At 43.8% G+C, this 17,584-nt stretch overlaps 1 protein-coding gene across 1 annotated transcript in view; it reads left to right on the forward strand.

Moving 5' to 3' along the window:
• The window catches only part of LOC126184358 (uncharacterized), a 77,951-nt gene that overhangs the window by 12,899 nt on the left and 47,468 nt on the right, over positions 1-17,584 (forward strand). The window contains exon 3 of the mRNA XM_049926738.1: positions 10,382-10,469. Coding sequence (XP_049782695.1) covers positions 10,446-10,469 — 24 coding nt within the window. The 5' untranslated portion in view covers positions 10,382-10,445. The remainder of the gene's footprint in view (positions 1-10,381; positions 10,470-17,584) is intronic.

Here is a 17,584-nt window from a genome sequence, read left to right on the forward strand (position 1 = left end):
TTTTTTGTACTGAAGTAAAACGAAAGGTTTAAAAATATGAATAAATATTGATGTGCAGTTCCTCAGTGCCAAGGGCTTCGCCCTGCTGCAAGTACTAAAGCGTTGACGACCCCTGTTCAAGAGGGTTGCGACGTGCCTTCTGCCGTGTAAGCTGATGAACATCCCATCCACATCTGTTCACCAGAAAGGTAACCATCAAGATGGTTACAATATTTAACCTTCTTGACTGCACTGTGAGAACTCGGGTTCTTTAGTGGGTAGGCGAGGGTAGTTCCGGTCACATTCACCTTTCAGTTAGCTGATTCATTTATTTATTTACAACAATTTACTGCAGTAGAAACGTCCGGTGGGCGTGGAGTTAGCTTCGAACGCACCGTCCTTGATGGAAGACACATAGCCGTGAAGAAGCCTACAGGCTGCTACGCCCAGCACAGCCCAGTAGCCTGGAGACCCTGCACGGCAAGCTTTCCTGGGCTGTGTCGTGGAGCTGCGTCAGATGCTGGCGCTACGGTCTAGGTCGTTAGCAAGACGTACTGGCGGTCCGCCGTGGCGTGCGTCGGCGGTGGTGACATTCGGATACGAACCCCGGCCTTGCATCTGGCTGTTGGCGTCTGGCATTAGTGAATGCGCAGCGGACTGATGGCTGAGAGAGCTCAGTTCGACACTCAGCTCATCAGTGCCACAGTTAGACCCTCTAGCAGGCATTCATGTGGAATGGCGAATGGAGATGGGTGAGCGACGATGGCGTCATAGCGGTAGCCCACTCTTCAATAGTTGCCGATGCCGATTCCATGCTACTTGCTGGCTGGATGGCCAGTTTTTATACGTGTTACGGCAGGCTCGTTGATAAACCACCCCCACCCCCCCGCCCGCCCGAGGTGTTACATACACCACCTGCCACAATGCCGCCATAGCGTTACGGGTTTCAGCATTGACCAAGCAGTTCTGCCAGTGTATTATCAAGATGAGACTGGAGGCGAAATACTGTGCTAGCTAATTATGGAAAGCAGCATTATAGCAGCAACGAGCACTTGCACAGGTATTTGGCATTGACAGAAGCCCATCGAATCTGCAGCTGGGAGGTCCTCAGAGTGACACTTGACCTGCCCCCTCTCACCAAGCAGGCAGTCCCATAGTATGGGGAATGGAGAATGCTGCTCCAGAGGCTGCCGAATGAGCAACGACGCACTCACAGTGGTAGCCCGTTCTACAGTGGTTGCTGATTCGATATCAGCTGGACGGCCACTAGTTCTACGCATGAGGTCAGGCTTTTCAATAAGCAGACGCCCCTGGTGTTACATTCTGCCCGTGCCACAGTGCCACCAAGCGTCTCAGGGTACAGTAATACCACTGGCCATTGACCAAGCAGTTGTGCTAGTGTACCGAGATGGATATGGTAGCGAATTGCTGCGCTAGTAATTACGGCAAGCAGCAGAATCATAGCAATGAGCGCTACAGTACAAAAGGTAGCTAAAATTTTAATTATCACCATAAAGATATACGTTTTCGTAATTAATTTTTTGTTTGTTTGCAGGTGCATGTCTGCTTGCAGTCCTGGTAAACATTGAAATTTCTGCCCCACAGTACCATACCAAACTGCTAGAGTAGAGGAACAAAGATGGCGCTGTCCAGCGATAAAGTGTAGTACTGTGCGCTATTTCATTCTGTGCGTCTGAAGGGGAACAACAGTGCAGCAATTGTTGCTGAGTTAGTAAAGTGTACGGCAAGAATGCAACATCATATGGCACATTGAATAGGTGGCGCAGACGCTTCCAGTGGGGTCAGAACAGTCGATGGCGAAGAACGAAGCAGCACATCATCTCTCTGTCAACACCTGGAAATTTGCAAGAGAAGTGGGGGCCTTGTGTTCGAAGACCGACGTATCACAATCAAGACAATAGTAGAATAAATTAAAATCATTCGTGTATCAGTTTTCAACATTTTACATTTCGTATTGAACATTACAAATATACCCACCCACTGGATTCCGCAATGGGCCGAACTCATTCAAAATGCTCTCCGAACAGAGACAGCAACGGAAATTTTGCAGCTCAGTCGGTGCAGTCCAGGTGACTTCTTTAGCTGACTTATCAACACGAATAGCCTTACTAAATCATTACAGATATGTTAGACTTCTCATGTAGCAAAATAGAACCCCCGCACATTCTACATCTACATATATAGGGTGGTCCATTGATCGTGACCGGGCCAAATATCTCACGAAATAAGCGTCAAACGAAAAAACTACAAAGAACGAAACTCATCTAACTTGAAGGGGGAAACCAGATGGCGCTATGGTTGGCCCACTAGATGGCGCTGCCATAGGTCAAACGGATATCAACTGCCTTTTTTAAAAATAGGAACCCCCATTTTTTATTACATATTCGTGTAGTACGTAAAGAAATATGAATGTTTTAGTTGAACCACTTTTTTCGCTTTGTGATAGATGGCGCTGTAATAGTCACAAACATATGGCTCACAATTTTAGACGAACAGCTGGTAACCGGTAGGTTTTTTAAATTAAAATACAGAACGTAGGTATGTTTGAACATTTTATTTCGGTTGTTCCAATGTGATACATGTACCTTTGTGAACTTATCATTTCCGAGAACGCATGCTGTTACAGCGTGATTAGCTGTAAATACCACATTACTGCAATAAATGCTCAAAATGATGTCCGTCAACCTCAATGCGTTTGGCAATACGTGTAACGACATTCCTCTCAACAGCGAGTAGTTCGCCTTTCGTAATGTTCGCTCATGCATTGACAATGCGCTGACGCATGTTGTCAGGTGTTGTCGGTGGATCACGATAGCAAATATCCTTCAACTTTCCCCACAGAAAGAAATCCGGGGACGGCAGATCCGGTGAGCGTGCGGGCCATGGTATGGTGCTTCGACGACCAATCCACCTGTCGTGAAATCTGCTATTCAATACCGCTTCAACCGCACGTGAGCTATGTGCCAGACATCCATCATGTTGGAAGTACATCGCCATTCTGTCATTCAGTGAAACATCTTGTAGTACCATCGGTAGAATATTACGTAGGAAATCAGCATACATTGCACCATTTAGATTGCCATCAATAAAATGGGGGCCAATTATCCTTCCTCCCATAACGCCGCACCATACATTAACCCGCCAAGGTCGCTGACGTTCCACTTGTCGCAGTCATAGTGGATTTTCCGTTGCCCAATAGTGCATATTATGCCGGTTTACGTTACCGCTGTTGGTGAGTGACGCTTCGTCGCTAAATAGAACGCGTGCAAAAAATCTGTAATCGTCCCGTAATCTCTCCTGTGCCCAGTGGCAGAACTGTACACGACGTTCTAAGTCGTCGCCATGCAATTCCTGGTGCATAGAAATATGGTACGGGTGCATTCGATGTTGATGTAGCATTCTCAACACAGACGTTTTTGAGATTCCCGATTCTCGCGCAATTTGTCTGCTACTGATGCGCGGATTAGCCGGGACAGCAGCTAAAACACCTACTTGGGCATCATCATTTATTGCAGGTCGTGGTTAACGTTTCACATGTGGCTGAACACTTCCTGTTTCCTTAAATAACGTAACTATCCGGCGAACGGTTCGGACACTTGGATGATGTCGTCCAGGATACCGAGCAGCATACATAGCATACGCCTGTTGAGCATTTTGATCACAATAGCCATACATCAACACGATATCGATCTTTTCCGCAATTGGTAAACGGTTCATTTTAACACGGGTAATGTATCACAAAGCAAATACCGTCCGCACTGACGGAATGTTACGTGATACCACTTACTTATAAAAAATGGTTCAAGTGGCTCTGAGCACTATGCGACTTAACTTCTGAGGTCATCAGTCGCCTAGAACTTAGAAATAATTAAACATAACTAACCTAAGGACATCACACACATCCATGCCCGGGGCAGGATTCGAACCTGCGACCGTAGCTGTCGCTCGGTTCCAGACTGTAGCGCCCAGAACCGCACGGCCACACAGGCCGGCTCTGACTTATATGTTTGTGACTATTACAGCGCTATCTCTCACAAAGCGAAAAAAGTGGTCCAACTACAACATTCATGTTTCTTTACGTACTACGCGAATATGTAATAAAAAATGGGGTTCCTATTTTTAAAAAACGTAATTGATATCCGTTTGACCTATGGCAGCGCCATCTAGCGGGCCAACCATAGCGCCATCTGGTTTCCCCCTTCAAGCAAGAAAAGTTTCGTTCTTTGTAGTTTTTTCGTTTGATGCTTATTTCGTGAGATATTTGGCCCGGTCACTATCAATGGACCACCCAGTACACTCCTCAAGCAACCAAACTGTGCATGAAGGAGGATACCCCGTAGCATTACTAGTCACTTCCTTTCCTGTTCCACTTGCCAACAGAACGAGGGAAAAACGAGTGTCTAAAAGCCTCCTTGCGAGCACTAATTTTTCGCATGTTATCTACGTGGTTCAAAATGGTTCAAATGGCTCTGAGCACTATGGGACTCAACTGCTGTGGTCATAAGTCCCCGAGAACTTAGAACTACTTAAACCTAACTAACCTGAGGACAGCACACAACACCCAGCCATCACGAGGCAGAGAAAATCCCTGACCCCGCCGGGAATCGAACCCGGGAACCCGGGCGTGGGAAGCGAGAACGCTACCGCACGACCACAAGATGCGGGCTATCTTCGTGGTCTTTACCTGGAATGTGCGTTGGTGGCATTAGATTCGTTCAGCAGTCGGCCTCAAATGCCGGTTCTCTGAATTTCCGCAATAGTGTCTCACTGAGGGTCCAAAACACTCGAACATTACTTAATAATGGGTAGCGATAGCGTTACATATGCCATCTCTTTTATCGATGAAATACGCTTTCCCAGAACCTCCAAATAAAATGAAGTCGACCATTCGCCTTCCCTACTACCAACCTTACATGCTCATTTCATTTCATATCGCCTTGCAACATTACGCTTAGATATTCAATCGATGTGACTGTGTAAAGTAGTACCCTGCTAATGCTGTTTTAGAACGTTACAGGATTGTTTCTCGTATTCATCCGCATTAATTTACGAGGGTGAGTCAAATGAAAACCTTAAATTTGTAATAACAAATCAAAAATTATCCTGTAAGTTGGTAAGTGTGCTACAAACAGCGTGCAGAATGGCCTGGAGGTGGCAGCATAGTGCAGATGCACACATACCGTCGCAGTATCAGTATAAAGGTGGCCGACCCACTTGCGACTTGCGCCAGGGAAGAACAGCGTTCTGTCATTCGGTTTTTGTGTAGTGAAGGTGTGCAACCTATTGAAATTCATCGACGAATGAAGGTTCAGTACGGTGATGCATGTTTGTCACAGCAGCAAGTCTACGAATGGAGTAGGAAGTTCGCAAATGGTGTGACTTCAGTGTAAGATGCAACTCGTCCAGGTCAGGCACAACGAGTTGTAACTCTACAGAACATTGCAGCAGTTGAAGCCATAGCGAAGGAAAACCGCCGAGTGACACTGAATGACACTGCAGCATGTTTACAGATTAGCCATGGGTCAGCACACCACATTGTGCATGATGTGCTCCAGTTTCACAAAGTGTCTGCAAGATGGGTGCCACAGCAGCTGACTCCTGAAGTGAGAGAACAACGTGTTGATGCTTGTGAAGAACTTCTTCGGCGCTTTGAACGAGAAGGTGATGGCTTCCATGCAAGAATCGTTACTGGGTATGAAAGCTGGGTTCACTTCCACCAACCGGAAACGAAGAGAGCGAGCAAGGAATGGCGCCATTCCTCATCACCAAAACCAAAGAAGTTTCGAACAGAACCATCAGCAGGGAAGGTTATGCTGACACTCTTTTGGGGCGAAAAAGGCGTCTTTTTGGAGCATTACATGCCTAGAGGGACCACTTTCACCAGTGCATCACACACAGATCTCCTAAGAAATCATCTGCATCCTGTAATCAAATCAAAGCGACGTGGATTGCTGTTAGCAGGTGTCCTTTTGCAACATGACAATGCAAGGACCCACACTGCCCATACAACAGTTGCAACAATCACAGACCTGCATTTTGAGTGACTTTCTCATCCACCATACTCACCAGACCTTGCCCCAAGTGATATCCATATGTTTGGTCTACTCAAAGACGCAATGGGAGGAAATAAGTTCCGTTCTGATGAAGAGGCACGCCACGCAGTGCATGAGTGGTTGCGCGGACTACCAAAAGAATTTTTTTCTAAAGGAATTCATGCACTTTGTAAGCGCTGGAGGACTTCCATTGAGCGTAGGGGAAATTATGTTGAAAAGTGATACAGCTTTGTACCACTTCTGCACAGTAAATAATATTTAAAAAAATATTTCAGGTTTTCATTTGACTCACCCTCGTACATTTAGAGCAAGCTGTCATTCATTACAAGAACTTTAAATTCTGTCTAAGTTATCTTGTATCCTCCTACAGTCATTCAAGAACAATTCCCGTACACCCCAGCATCATCAGCAAACAAGTGTAAATTTCTGCTTACCCTGTTGTCAGATCATTTATGTGTATAGAGAATGAGAGTGGTCCTATCACACTTCCTTGGGCCATTCCTGACGATGCCCTTGTCTCTGCCTAACACTCGCCGTCGAGGACACGTATTGAATTGTATTACTTAAAAACTGTTCGAGCCGCTCACAAATCTGGGAACCTAAACGGTATTCACGGACCTTCGGCAACAGTCTGCAGTGGGGCACCGTGTCAACGCTTTCCGGAAATCCAGGAATATGGAATCTGCCTATTGGTCCCCACCCATCGCTTCTATGATATCATGTGAGGAAAGGGCAATCTGAGATTTGCACGAGCAATGCTTTCTTAATCCGTACCGGGTTTTGGACAGAATCATTTCTGCCTCAACGAAATTTATTACGTTCAAGCTCGGAATGTGTTCAAGAATTCTGTAGCATACCGATGTTAATAATATTGATCTGTAATTATTCGCGTCCGGTCTTTTACCCTCATTATATACAGGAGTCACCTGTGCTTCTTCTTGTTTTTTTTTTTTTTTTTTCAGCCGCTTGGGACTTTGTGCTGGGCGAGAAATTCGCAACACACTGTATGAAAGCTAAGTAAGGGACCAATGCCGCATGGTACAGCTGTACAGCTGAATTGCGATTTCGTCTGGACCTGGCGACTTACTTGTTTTCTACTATTTCGGTTGATTCTCGACGCCAGTGATGCCTATTTCTCTGTCCTCAATGCGGGAGTTTGTACGACAGTCAAATGACGATATGTTTATACGATCCTCCTTCGTGAATGGTTTCTTATTATTATTTTTTTTAACTTCAGGATTTGTTAACTTTAGAAACCATCGTCGTTATGATGACATCATGATCGCTAATCCCTGTTTTTATACCGAGACTATCGATAAGGTCAGACCTGTTTGTAGCTATAAGGTCTAAAATATTTCCATTGAGTTTGGGTTGTCTGACTCAAAGTTAAAGTCAGTTTCTGGAAAACAAGTTGAAAATTACTTCACAAGGCTACCTGTCCGTACCACCTGCAGTGAATCCATAGACGTCCCAGTCTATAGTCGGTAGATTAAAGCTGCCTCCAAGTAACACCACATGATCTGGCCAATTCCGCGCTACTGAACGTTGACTTTCCTTGAATGGTTCTACAACTGCTATAGTGGAATTAGGTGGCCGGTAAAAATGTACGATTGTGAACTTGAGTTCGCTTAGCCTTGTTACTCGTGTCCAGCTAACATCACAGTCAGACTCAATTTCGACCTCGATAGACACAACATTTTTGTCGACTGCAGTAACACTCCGCCTCTTATGGCATCTAATCTGCCTTTTTTTCGGTATAAGTTCCGCACCTCGATAAATATTTCGGAACTTTCTACTTCGTGTTTCAGCCAGGTCTCGGTTACAAGAATATTGTGAGCTTAATAACTGTGCTAGAGGGCAGCAAGTTCAGGGACATTGTTACGAATACTTCGACAATTTACTGTTAAAATTTTGGCAGTCGAAGTGTGTCTATTCTGTGCGCGGTCTGGCTTTGTCCTATGCGTATCAACTGTCGAGTGTTCATGAAAGCATCTCAAAGTACTTCCGAGTCTAAAAAACCCGGATGTGGACTCCACAAGTACTCGGCTACCTGAGTAGCCGCTTCCCTTGTGTAGTGCACTCTTGACCTATCAATGGAAGTTCTACAGTTCTCCACTCCATAATGCAGGTCCAGAAATCTGTAGCTGTCACAGAATCGACAAAGCCTCTGGCTGAGACTCTCCAATTGGCTCCAAACCAAAGGACTTCGATCAGTTCTGGGAACGATGGTGCAAATTGTGAGCTATGCTTGCAGTCCACAAGCGAGGCTAGCAGTCATCACCTCTGCCAGTCACCCATCTGGACTTAGGATGGCCTGAGAAACCAAGCGACCAATGATACTGGTTCCGATGTGGGCTTCAACTTGCAGACGATTGGATCATGCACTCTCGATAGCCGCAGGCAGGGAACCCCTCCACATCTCACATGAGACCCCCGGCAGCACACCGAGTGCACACTGGAATTCTTTCCGGCCCTGGACACTATTTCCCTAAGGGGCTCCATAAAGCACCTAGCATTGGCGCTCCCGATAGCTAATAAACCCATTCCCTGTGTGCTGCTCGGTCTCTGCTGAAGGAGCGCCCACATGTCCACTCACAGGGCGCACGGCCGAGGCCAGACGTCCAACCTCCACATTGACTCTGCCCTGAACAACACGCCATTCACCCTGCAGTGAGCGCGGATCCCCCTCATTGGGTACGCTGTTAAGGTGTCTCGACCGCAGAGCCCGTGGGCGCAACAAGGGACACCTGAGGTATCCCAAGCCGCGGGGGTAGCCACGGGTCTAAGGGCGTTTTGTCACGGTCCGGGCGGCTCTCCCCGTCGGAGGTTCGAGTCGTCCCTCGGGCATGGGTGTGTGTGTTGTCTTTAGAGTACCGATGACCTCAGCAGTTTGGTCCCATAAGATCTTAAAAAAAAAAAAAGAAGAAGAAGGTGTCCCAAGCTACGTACCAGTTTCTCCGATGCTGCCACACCCCGAGGCAGCAGCCTACAGACGGATGACCATGGCCATAAGCGTCTTCAGCCGTTTGCAAACTGCGGCCAGCTCAAAAAATGGCTCAAATGGCTCTGAGCACCTTGGGACTTAAATTCTGAGGTCATCAGTCCCCTAGAGCTTAGAACTACTTCAACAACAAACAACCTAAGGACATCACACACACCCTTGCCCGAGGCAGGATTCGAACCTGCGACCGCAGCGGTCGCGCGGTTCCAGACTGAAGCGCCTAGAACCGCTCGGCCACTCTGGCCGGCATGGCCAGCTCTTCTTGCCTCCACACACAGCTCGCACACACACTATCCATCCTACTACTGCTAACTTCGGAATTAGAGTTTGAAAACAAACAGAAAAAGCTAAATATGTCACTTGCTAGTCTCCTGGTGCTTCACTATCGGAGGCTTGCACCTGACTGAGCAGTGGTCAGTGGTTACTGGCCGTCCAAAATAAACAAACAAACAAATGACTACTGCGCTACAGATTGGGTGAAAGTACACACGATTACCAAAACGCGATACTGTACCACCAAAATACCCGATGAACTTAAGAATTAAATTTTGAAAGCACACAAAAAATTTAAGAGTTAAACTGTGAACGCAAACATAAAAGCTAAATTTGCCACTTGCTAGTCTTCTGGTGTTTTACCAATGAAGGATGACCGCTGACTGGCTGTGATCAACTGTTAGTGGCCATCCAAAACAAACAGATGACTGCTGCGCTACAGACTGCACGAATATACTCGTTGCAGTTACCAAAACGCAGGGCTATACTGTACCTATCAGAAGAGGTGACGTCAACTAAATTTGATATTCTCCATTGGCCCTGTTCATCAACAACAGAAGTTCCTGGACTTTGCTACAGTAATTTTGATGTTAACTAATGAATTAAAAATAAAACTCGTTGGTCGTTCACCCTGTGATCATTGACACCTTTTTGTGACTAGTTACACGTACAACTACAAAAAACTGAAATGGGAAACAGCTTAGTGATGCGACTTTTGAAAGTCCTGTAAATACTGTTAGAAGCATTGTAATCGTTTTCAAACAGTAATTGTGCCAACAATACATTTACGGGCTCTTGGTCAGTTGTGTAATGTGTAGATTAGAAATAATATAAAAATAGATAGAGGCTTCATAAAGATTCACACTTGGATACTAGCGAATATGAACTTCGTTATGTGAAATTATTCATATCCTAACCACTCAAATTTTAATAATTCTCCAAAACCTTTTTTTATTAAAGAAATAAACGAATGACACTTTTAAAATTATATTGCATTAACGATCAGTGATATTATGATTACTTTTGTATAACTACATTTTCATTTTTATTTCAGAAAATCTATTGAACAAGTACAACTATTTACTGTCAATCACAATGAGAGAAATAATATACTAGAGATGAAGTATAAGAGACCTGTCAAGGTAAACAAATACTTTTGTTCTTCTGTAGTCGTAGGTCCCAAAGTAAAGTCTGGTTTACTCTCGTTAATAAGTGTTACCACAATGCAGAAATCTAACTTTGTGACCGTACGATAGTTCCTTGTGGCTGTGATTCGTATTGTGTGTGTGTGTGTGTGTGTGTGTGTGTGTGTGTGTGTGTGTGTACGCGCGCGCGCGTTCGTGCGTGCATTTACGATTTATGGGCGCCATTGTTATTCAAGAAGTACATTAAAAGTGTATATGGCAACTTTTAATTATTTCTGGTAAAGAATTGATCTAAGGAGTACAGTGGATGGTCAAGCACGTATTTCTTTAACGTTAATTAGGCAGTGGTTTAAAAGTCTTAATAGTATCATACTTTACTCCCTTCTGTACAAGTGACAAATTTTTTTAGTTCAAAATGGAGATCATCTCTACCTCAAGTGTTATAGCTGCGGTATGAACAATTCGTTTCATACTGAGCATAGTATTTGAAGACAAAATTCATCAGAGTATATGTACTGAATTGTTGTTGTCAGTATGCCTAGCTCTGTGAACTCTTCTCACATGAGGTTCGTGGAGAAACCCCACTCATAATTCTGCTTCTGAGCCGTTAGGATTTTTTTAGACTGGTGAATTACCCCAGAAGATTATGCCATAACTCATTAATGAGTGAAAGTACCCAAAATAAGCTGATTTTAAAATGGTGATGCCCAAAAGATGAGCTATGATTCTTAAAGCAAAAGTTGCTGATGACAGCCTTTTTAGAGTCAGGGACACATGATGTTCCCGGCTGAGCTTACTGTCGATATGAATTCCTAGGAATTTAGTGGAGTGCACCTGTTCTAGTACCTGGTTGTCGTTGTGTCTTCTGGACTTCTATTTTTAGTGTGGAACTGTATGAAATTAGTTTTTTTAATATTAACTAAAAAAGAATTAATTGTCAACCAAGCTGTAACTTCTCTGAGTATGTCATTAACATCAGGCTCTAGATCAATTGCGGACGTACTATCTACACAATGCTTGTATCATCAGCAAACATTGGGAATTCACATTTTTTACTAATGGATAGGGGCAGATCATTACCATATATTCAAAACAGAAAGGGCCCAAGGATAGATCTCTGGGGAACCCCATGCTGTGCTTTCTCCCCATTCAAAGCCACTGTATTAAAAGATCCCTTGTTGCAGCCATGTAGGACCATCTTTTGTTCCCTGTCTTCTAGATATGATTTTAACCAGTTACCTATAGACCCTTTGATTCCATAATGATAGGCCTTCTCTTAGAGTATCTTGTGGTTTACACAGTCAAAAGCCTTGAAAATCTCACAGGAGACACCAACTGGTGACGTCTTACTGTTAACAGACTCCAAGATATCATTTGTGAGTGAGTATCTGGCTCGTTCTGTAGAAACCCCTTTTTGAAAACCAAACTGTCTAAGGTTAATAATATTATGGTTATCTTGGTGGGCCACAATCTTTTTATATACTGCTTTGTCAGAACCTTTGAAAATTTGTTAATAGAGGGACTGGACGATGATTCGTGACATCTGTAGCATCGCCGGACTTGTGAAGGGTCTCACAATGGCATATTTCATCCTCTCTGCGACAACTCCTTCACAAAGAGATGTTTTGTAAATGTGAGCAAATACTACACTTACTTCATTACTGCAGCCTTTTAACAGCTTGCTAGAGATGTTATCTATACCTAAAGATCTTTTATTTTTTAATGAGTGAATAATTTTTTTTGATTTCATTGACAGTTATGGGTGATATATTTATATCAGTAGAAATTTCAGGGAGGTTGAGTTTCAGATTATCTGCATCTTCACTTGGTCACCACTGCAACTTATTTGAGAAGTGACAATTAAAAGGTGGTTGTTAAAGGTGTCTACTATTTTTCGAATCATTAATTTGTAGGACAGCAGTTCTTACATTGCCAGATGGTGAAATTCCTGTTTCCATCTTCATTATATTCCAAATCGTTCAGATTTTATTACTTGAACAGATAATTTCAGAAGTTACACACATACTCTTTGATTTACTAATTATTTTTGTTAAAATTTTGCATCATGTCCTTTAATAGTTAAGCATGAGAGGATTATTAAATTTTCTGGATGTTACATACAGTTCACTTTTTCTCTGGCATGATATTGTTACGCCTTTGGTGAGCCATGATTTTTTGCCTGATTGCCTGTCCTGTAATTTATAGATATTTTTTGGGAAGACACTTTCAAATATACCTGATACTTCATCAGTAAATAAATTATATTTTGTATTAGCATCACCTGCAAGATAAACATACCTTCAATCAGTCTCCCGAAGGCGTAATTTGAACTCTTGAATATTATCCTCATTCATGTTACTAATGGTTTTCCATTGAGCACCAGCATTACTCTGATGTGTATTGAAGTTGTTAATCGTGAGTATTTGCCCATCATGATCAGAGAGACCATTTATGACTTTTTCTACTGTGGTATGATTAGCTCTAAGACTGGTACAATTACACTAACCCACTCCTAACAGTCACACTATCTTATAAATTTTAAGAAGTGTAAAACTGGTCAGATGCTCTAAAGCTGTCTATTAAAACACATATAAAACAAAAAGAAAACTAAAATTATGATACGGGACTATATAGCTGGCTGATTACTTAAAAAAGCAGGATGAGCCTGTCAAACTGATAACCCATCAATAAGTTCTTCCTAAAGTTCTAGGGAAGAAGTCGGACTTGTCACAAAACGTTAAAAGACATACCACATTTATCCGATTGTCAGTTAAAAGAGAGGGCAAATCTGTCGGTAAACTGGCTGCTGCCCTCTTGTATAAATATAAAACAGTGAACTAAAATGTGGCGCACTGTGATCCACGCGCGACAATCACCGCACACTGGTCCTCTCGCAGGAGCAAGATGCCATGTGGTTGGGCTGCGTCCGATACGTCACTGCCTTCTACAAGTCTTTTATGAAGTGATAAGTGTGTATGTATATCGAGCGAATGACTGGAGAAGTAATTTTTAGTGGGATGTTGTGTTTGCTTCGCTGTGGTTAGTGTTGACTGAAAGGTACCGGTGTTGACTCACTCTTCGCGAATGAACTCCCTAACTTAATGTTCCCATACGTCCGATGAATTATCGTAAACAGTGGTACGTCACTTAAGTGAATGTGTTTTAAACAACCAGATCTCGTACCGGCTAGATTAGTAACGTGCGCTGGAGACCACTGCTACGGAAACTGGTACATAAACGCCTCAAATCACCGCATGCAGTACTTCACACGACACAGTAGTTTTTTAATATCTTTTGATAGGACCACCACTTCACCACTTTTCAACATTATCGTCTTGACAGTATTTCGGTTTTAAATGTATGAATTCATATTACACTGCCCAGTTTGTTTGAAAACATATTATATTACACGACCTTACTGTGTAACATAACGCCAAACACTAACAAGTTGTGGGGGGTGAGAAATCTCTTCGTCACCAGTTATCTATATACTCGGACGAAGGCAGGGTGACGCAAAGACCAGTGAAACAAACAATTAATTCGCTGGGCACGTGCCTAGATGTAAAATTTTTGTCCGCTGTAGTCATACTCAGTTTATTAAGTTATTTCATGAGTGCTCGGTGCATTCTTTAGGATGTGACGTATGAGTAATGCTTCACATTCCTCTCTTTGGCGTTCAGCGTAGCCCACAGGACTATGAATATTGCGTTCAGTCTATACTTTAAATCATCAACAGAATTAATACCCGTTAATTCTGTCAGCAACAGTTCGCTATCTCATTCTCTTAGCCCTCAATACAATGAAGAAATTTTTTCTCAACAGAAAGATAAAAAAAAGCAAAGACGAAAATAATATACTTATTATTCACAGAATAATCCCAAACTGCTACTTGATGGGTTGTGCCTTTGGTAAATAAAAAATATTAATCAAATTTTTCGATGACATCAAGGGAAAGCTTTTTTCTCAGTGTGTCATAACAATTTATTTTACGTTGCATCTTCAGTTTTAACTTTCTTTTAAAGCATCCTGCGAATTTTGTATATCTTCATCTGTAACAGAGCTTTTTGGGTTTATATGAAACCGAAAGAACTGAAATAAGATGATGAGCGGAAGAAATGCTTTTATTTGTAATTTTAACACGTCATTGTTACGAAACTGCAAGAGGTGAGAAAATAAACTTAAGCACTCTCATTTCAAATGGCTGTAAGAGTGGACATGGAAAAATTCAGAAAAATCCAATAAAATTTGCTTGGGCACCTCTTTCATCTGACATTAGAACTACTGCAGGTATTCTCATACGGTTTTCTTTAATAGATACACTGATTCACAAAGAAGATTTGTGCACATAAATTACAAATATTTTGTGCAAATTCAGTGAATTATAATGAATTACAGTCGCCCTTGGTTGTGAAAGTGCCTTCTAGCAGTGAATAATCCATACATATTGGCCGCTTGATTGCTGCGCCAGGCTGGCGAGGGCTACCATTACCTGAAGACAGGCATGAACTACTACCAGCTTCCTAAACAACTTGCGATTCAGGCCGTATCAGATATTAAGAACTGATTTTTTTGGTATAGAATTAGTGTCGAAGGAGTGCTGCCGGTAGGGCGGATTGCGCCGTACTAGCACTGCAGCCGGGCGACCGCCAAGTGGCCATAACTCGCTCCGAACAGGCTCTGCAACTGGTGGACCGGGGATTCAGTTGCTCACAGCTCCCATCATTGTTATGAGATGTCATTCCAAACACCAATACCCTGCTTAAATATGTTTCTTATGTGACAGTGATGATATTCAATTACCTAAAGTTTTCCTCTGAATTTTTATCTTGACGCTATGCAGTGATCCGTAAACAGAATTACTGCTACGCCAGACAAGTCGTCCGTCCATAGATATTTAGTGCCACTCGTGCGAAGCTGAATGGACGGAGCGCTGCAGTCATGGACTGTGCGGCTGGTCCCGGCGGAGGTTCGAGTCCTCCGTCGGGCATGGGTGTGTGTGTTTGTCCTTAGGATAATTTAGGTTAAGTAGGGTGTAAGCTTACGGACTGATGACCTTAGCAGTTAAGTCCCATAAGATTTCACACACATTTGAACATTTTTTTGAATGGACGGAGAGGGCGGAGTGGGTGGGAGGGTGTATTGGGAGTATCTAGTTCATAATAAAATTAGTGTCTTGAAATTATCCCAACTGGAATCGTTAAGTGGTGTCCCTCTACAATTTTTAACCCCCACATTTGCCTCCACTACGAAACTGACTATTCCTAGATGTTTTAAGATGTACCTTATCTACTGACCCCTTCTTTTACGGAGACTGTGTCATAATTGTTTCCCAGTTCGATTCGGCACCTTCATATTAGTTACTGAGCTACCTATCAAATACACAATCAAACAGTCAAATAGTTAATCTGCTATTGTCTTTTTGTCTGAACGCTATATCAGCCACGTCCCACTTTCGTACAAAGCTATACTCCTAAAAATTTCCTTCAGAGAAAAATTTGGAACAGATTAATTGACAAATTGTGTCAATAACTTTCTCTTTTTCTGAAACACTTTTTGTTTGTTTGTCGGTCATCTTTTATACCCCCCGTACTTCGGCATTAGTCAGCTACTTTTCTGCCAAGTAGCAACCCTCATATACTATTCATATTTTTAGTGTGTGAGTTACTAATTTAATTTCCTCCTGATCGCCAGATTTAATTCGACTACACTCTACTATCCTTGTTTTAGTTTTGTTAGTGTTCACTTATAACAGTATTTCTGTACCCTTCATTAATTTTTAAAAAAATGCAGGTGCTGGGCACTTCTGTTTCCACTTGGAATCAAACCTGATAGATTTATAAACTCTTTTCAAGACACTATCCAAACCGAAGACAGTATCCAAACCGTTCCGCTGATCATTTAAGACCATTGTTGTCTCTAACAGAATTAGAGATATCAGAGGTTGTAATATATCAGAACGACCGAGAGGGTATAGTTTGGGAAAGATGGATGACTCACGCAGAAGCGTGCAGAGAAACAGAGGCAACTGTGTCATTGACTTTATTACATCGAAGATACACACCGACCTTGCTCTGAACTCGTCGATGGCCCCGCGTAACGTGCACGGGTCAGCACCAACGCAAATGGTGGAATCTGTAGCGTCGAGCCGGCCGCGTTGGTCTAGTGGTTCTAGGCGCGCAGTCCGGAACCGCGGGACTGCTACGGTCGCAGATTCGAATCCTGCCTCGGGCATGGATGTGTGTGATGTCCTTAGGTTAGTTAGGTTTAAGTAGTTCTAAGTTCTAGGGGACTGATGACCACAGAAGTTAAGTCCCATAGTGCTCAGAGCCATTTGAACCATTTTGTAGCGTCGACTTCCGGTTACCCAGCCTTGCAGACGGAGAGATCCCACTCGCGCCACAGCTATGTGGCCGCCGCATGCGTTAACTGTGCCCGTGGCCCGGAACACGGCTGAGGGAAACAGCCGGCCGCCGTCGTTGTAGTGAGCCTTAGCAGCTCCGGCCGTCCGCCCAGGGCAGCTCGTTCAGTGCCCGCAGACAGCTCTGCACCCGGGAGGCTGCGAGTTCGCGTCCCGGCCCCGCCCCTGCGGACGGCAGCTTGGAGTCCGCCGGACGACGCCACCCACAGAGCGGAGACTAGGAGCACTCTCGCTCCTCGCGCCGGTGTAGCTCCAAGGTGCGACGCGCCCCGCCGCAGCAATGACGCGGCCGTATAGCGGAGGTTGGAGGTAGCTTCAGCGGGCCGGTTGGCCATCACCAGTAGGTCGTCGTGATTGGCCTATAACTTAAACAATCGCCATTCTCTCCGGTACTAGACGCAGACAGAATGGCGCCACGACTGCCCGATTTGTGCCTCCGGGCCCGCTTGTTTATATGTCTTTTTCCTACGCCTCTGATGTTTTTCTTCTGGAAGGGACAAGTGGAGTGCTCTTTGATAATAACAATGAGAGCCCCTACAGACAGGTCACTAGGCGCTTTCGTAACTGCCAAATATGGGTTCTTCACAGTACGTCGCTGCCCTGTGCTGACCTGATTACTTCACATTTGTATACATTGTCCACCGGACCGTGACTTCCAGTCTGCAAGCGGTGCCCTAAACCTGCGTCGCCAAAT

This window comes from Schistocerca cancellata, chromosome 4, assembly GCF_023864275.1.
Source record: "Schistocerca cancellata isolate TAMUIC-IGC-003103 chromosome 4, iqSchCanc2.1, whole genome shotgun sequence".
Taxonomy (NCBI): domain Eukaryota; kingdom Metazoa; phylum Arthropoda; class Insecta; order Orthoptera; family Acrididae; genus Schistocerca; species Schistocerca cancellata.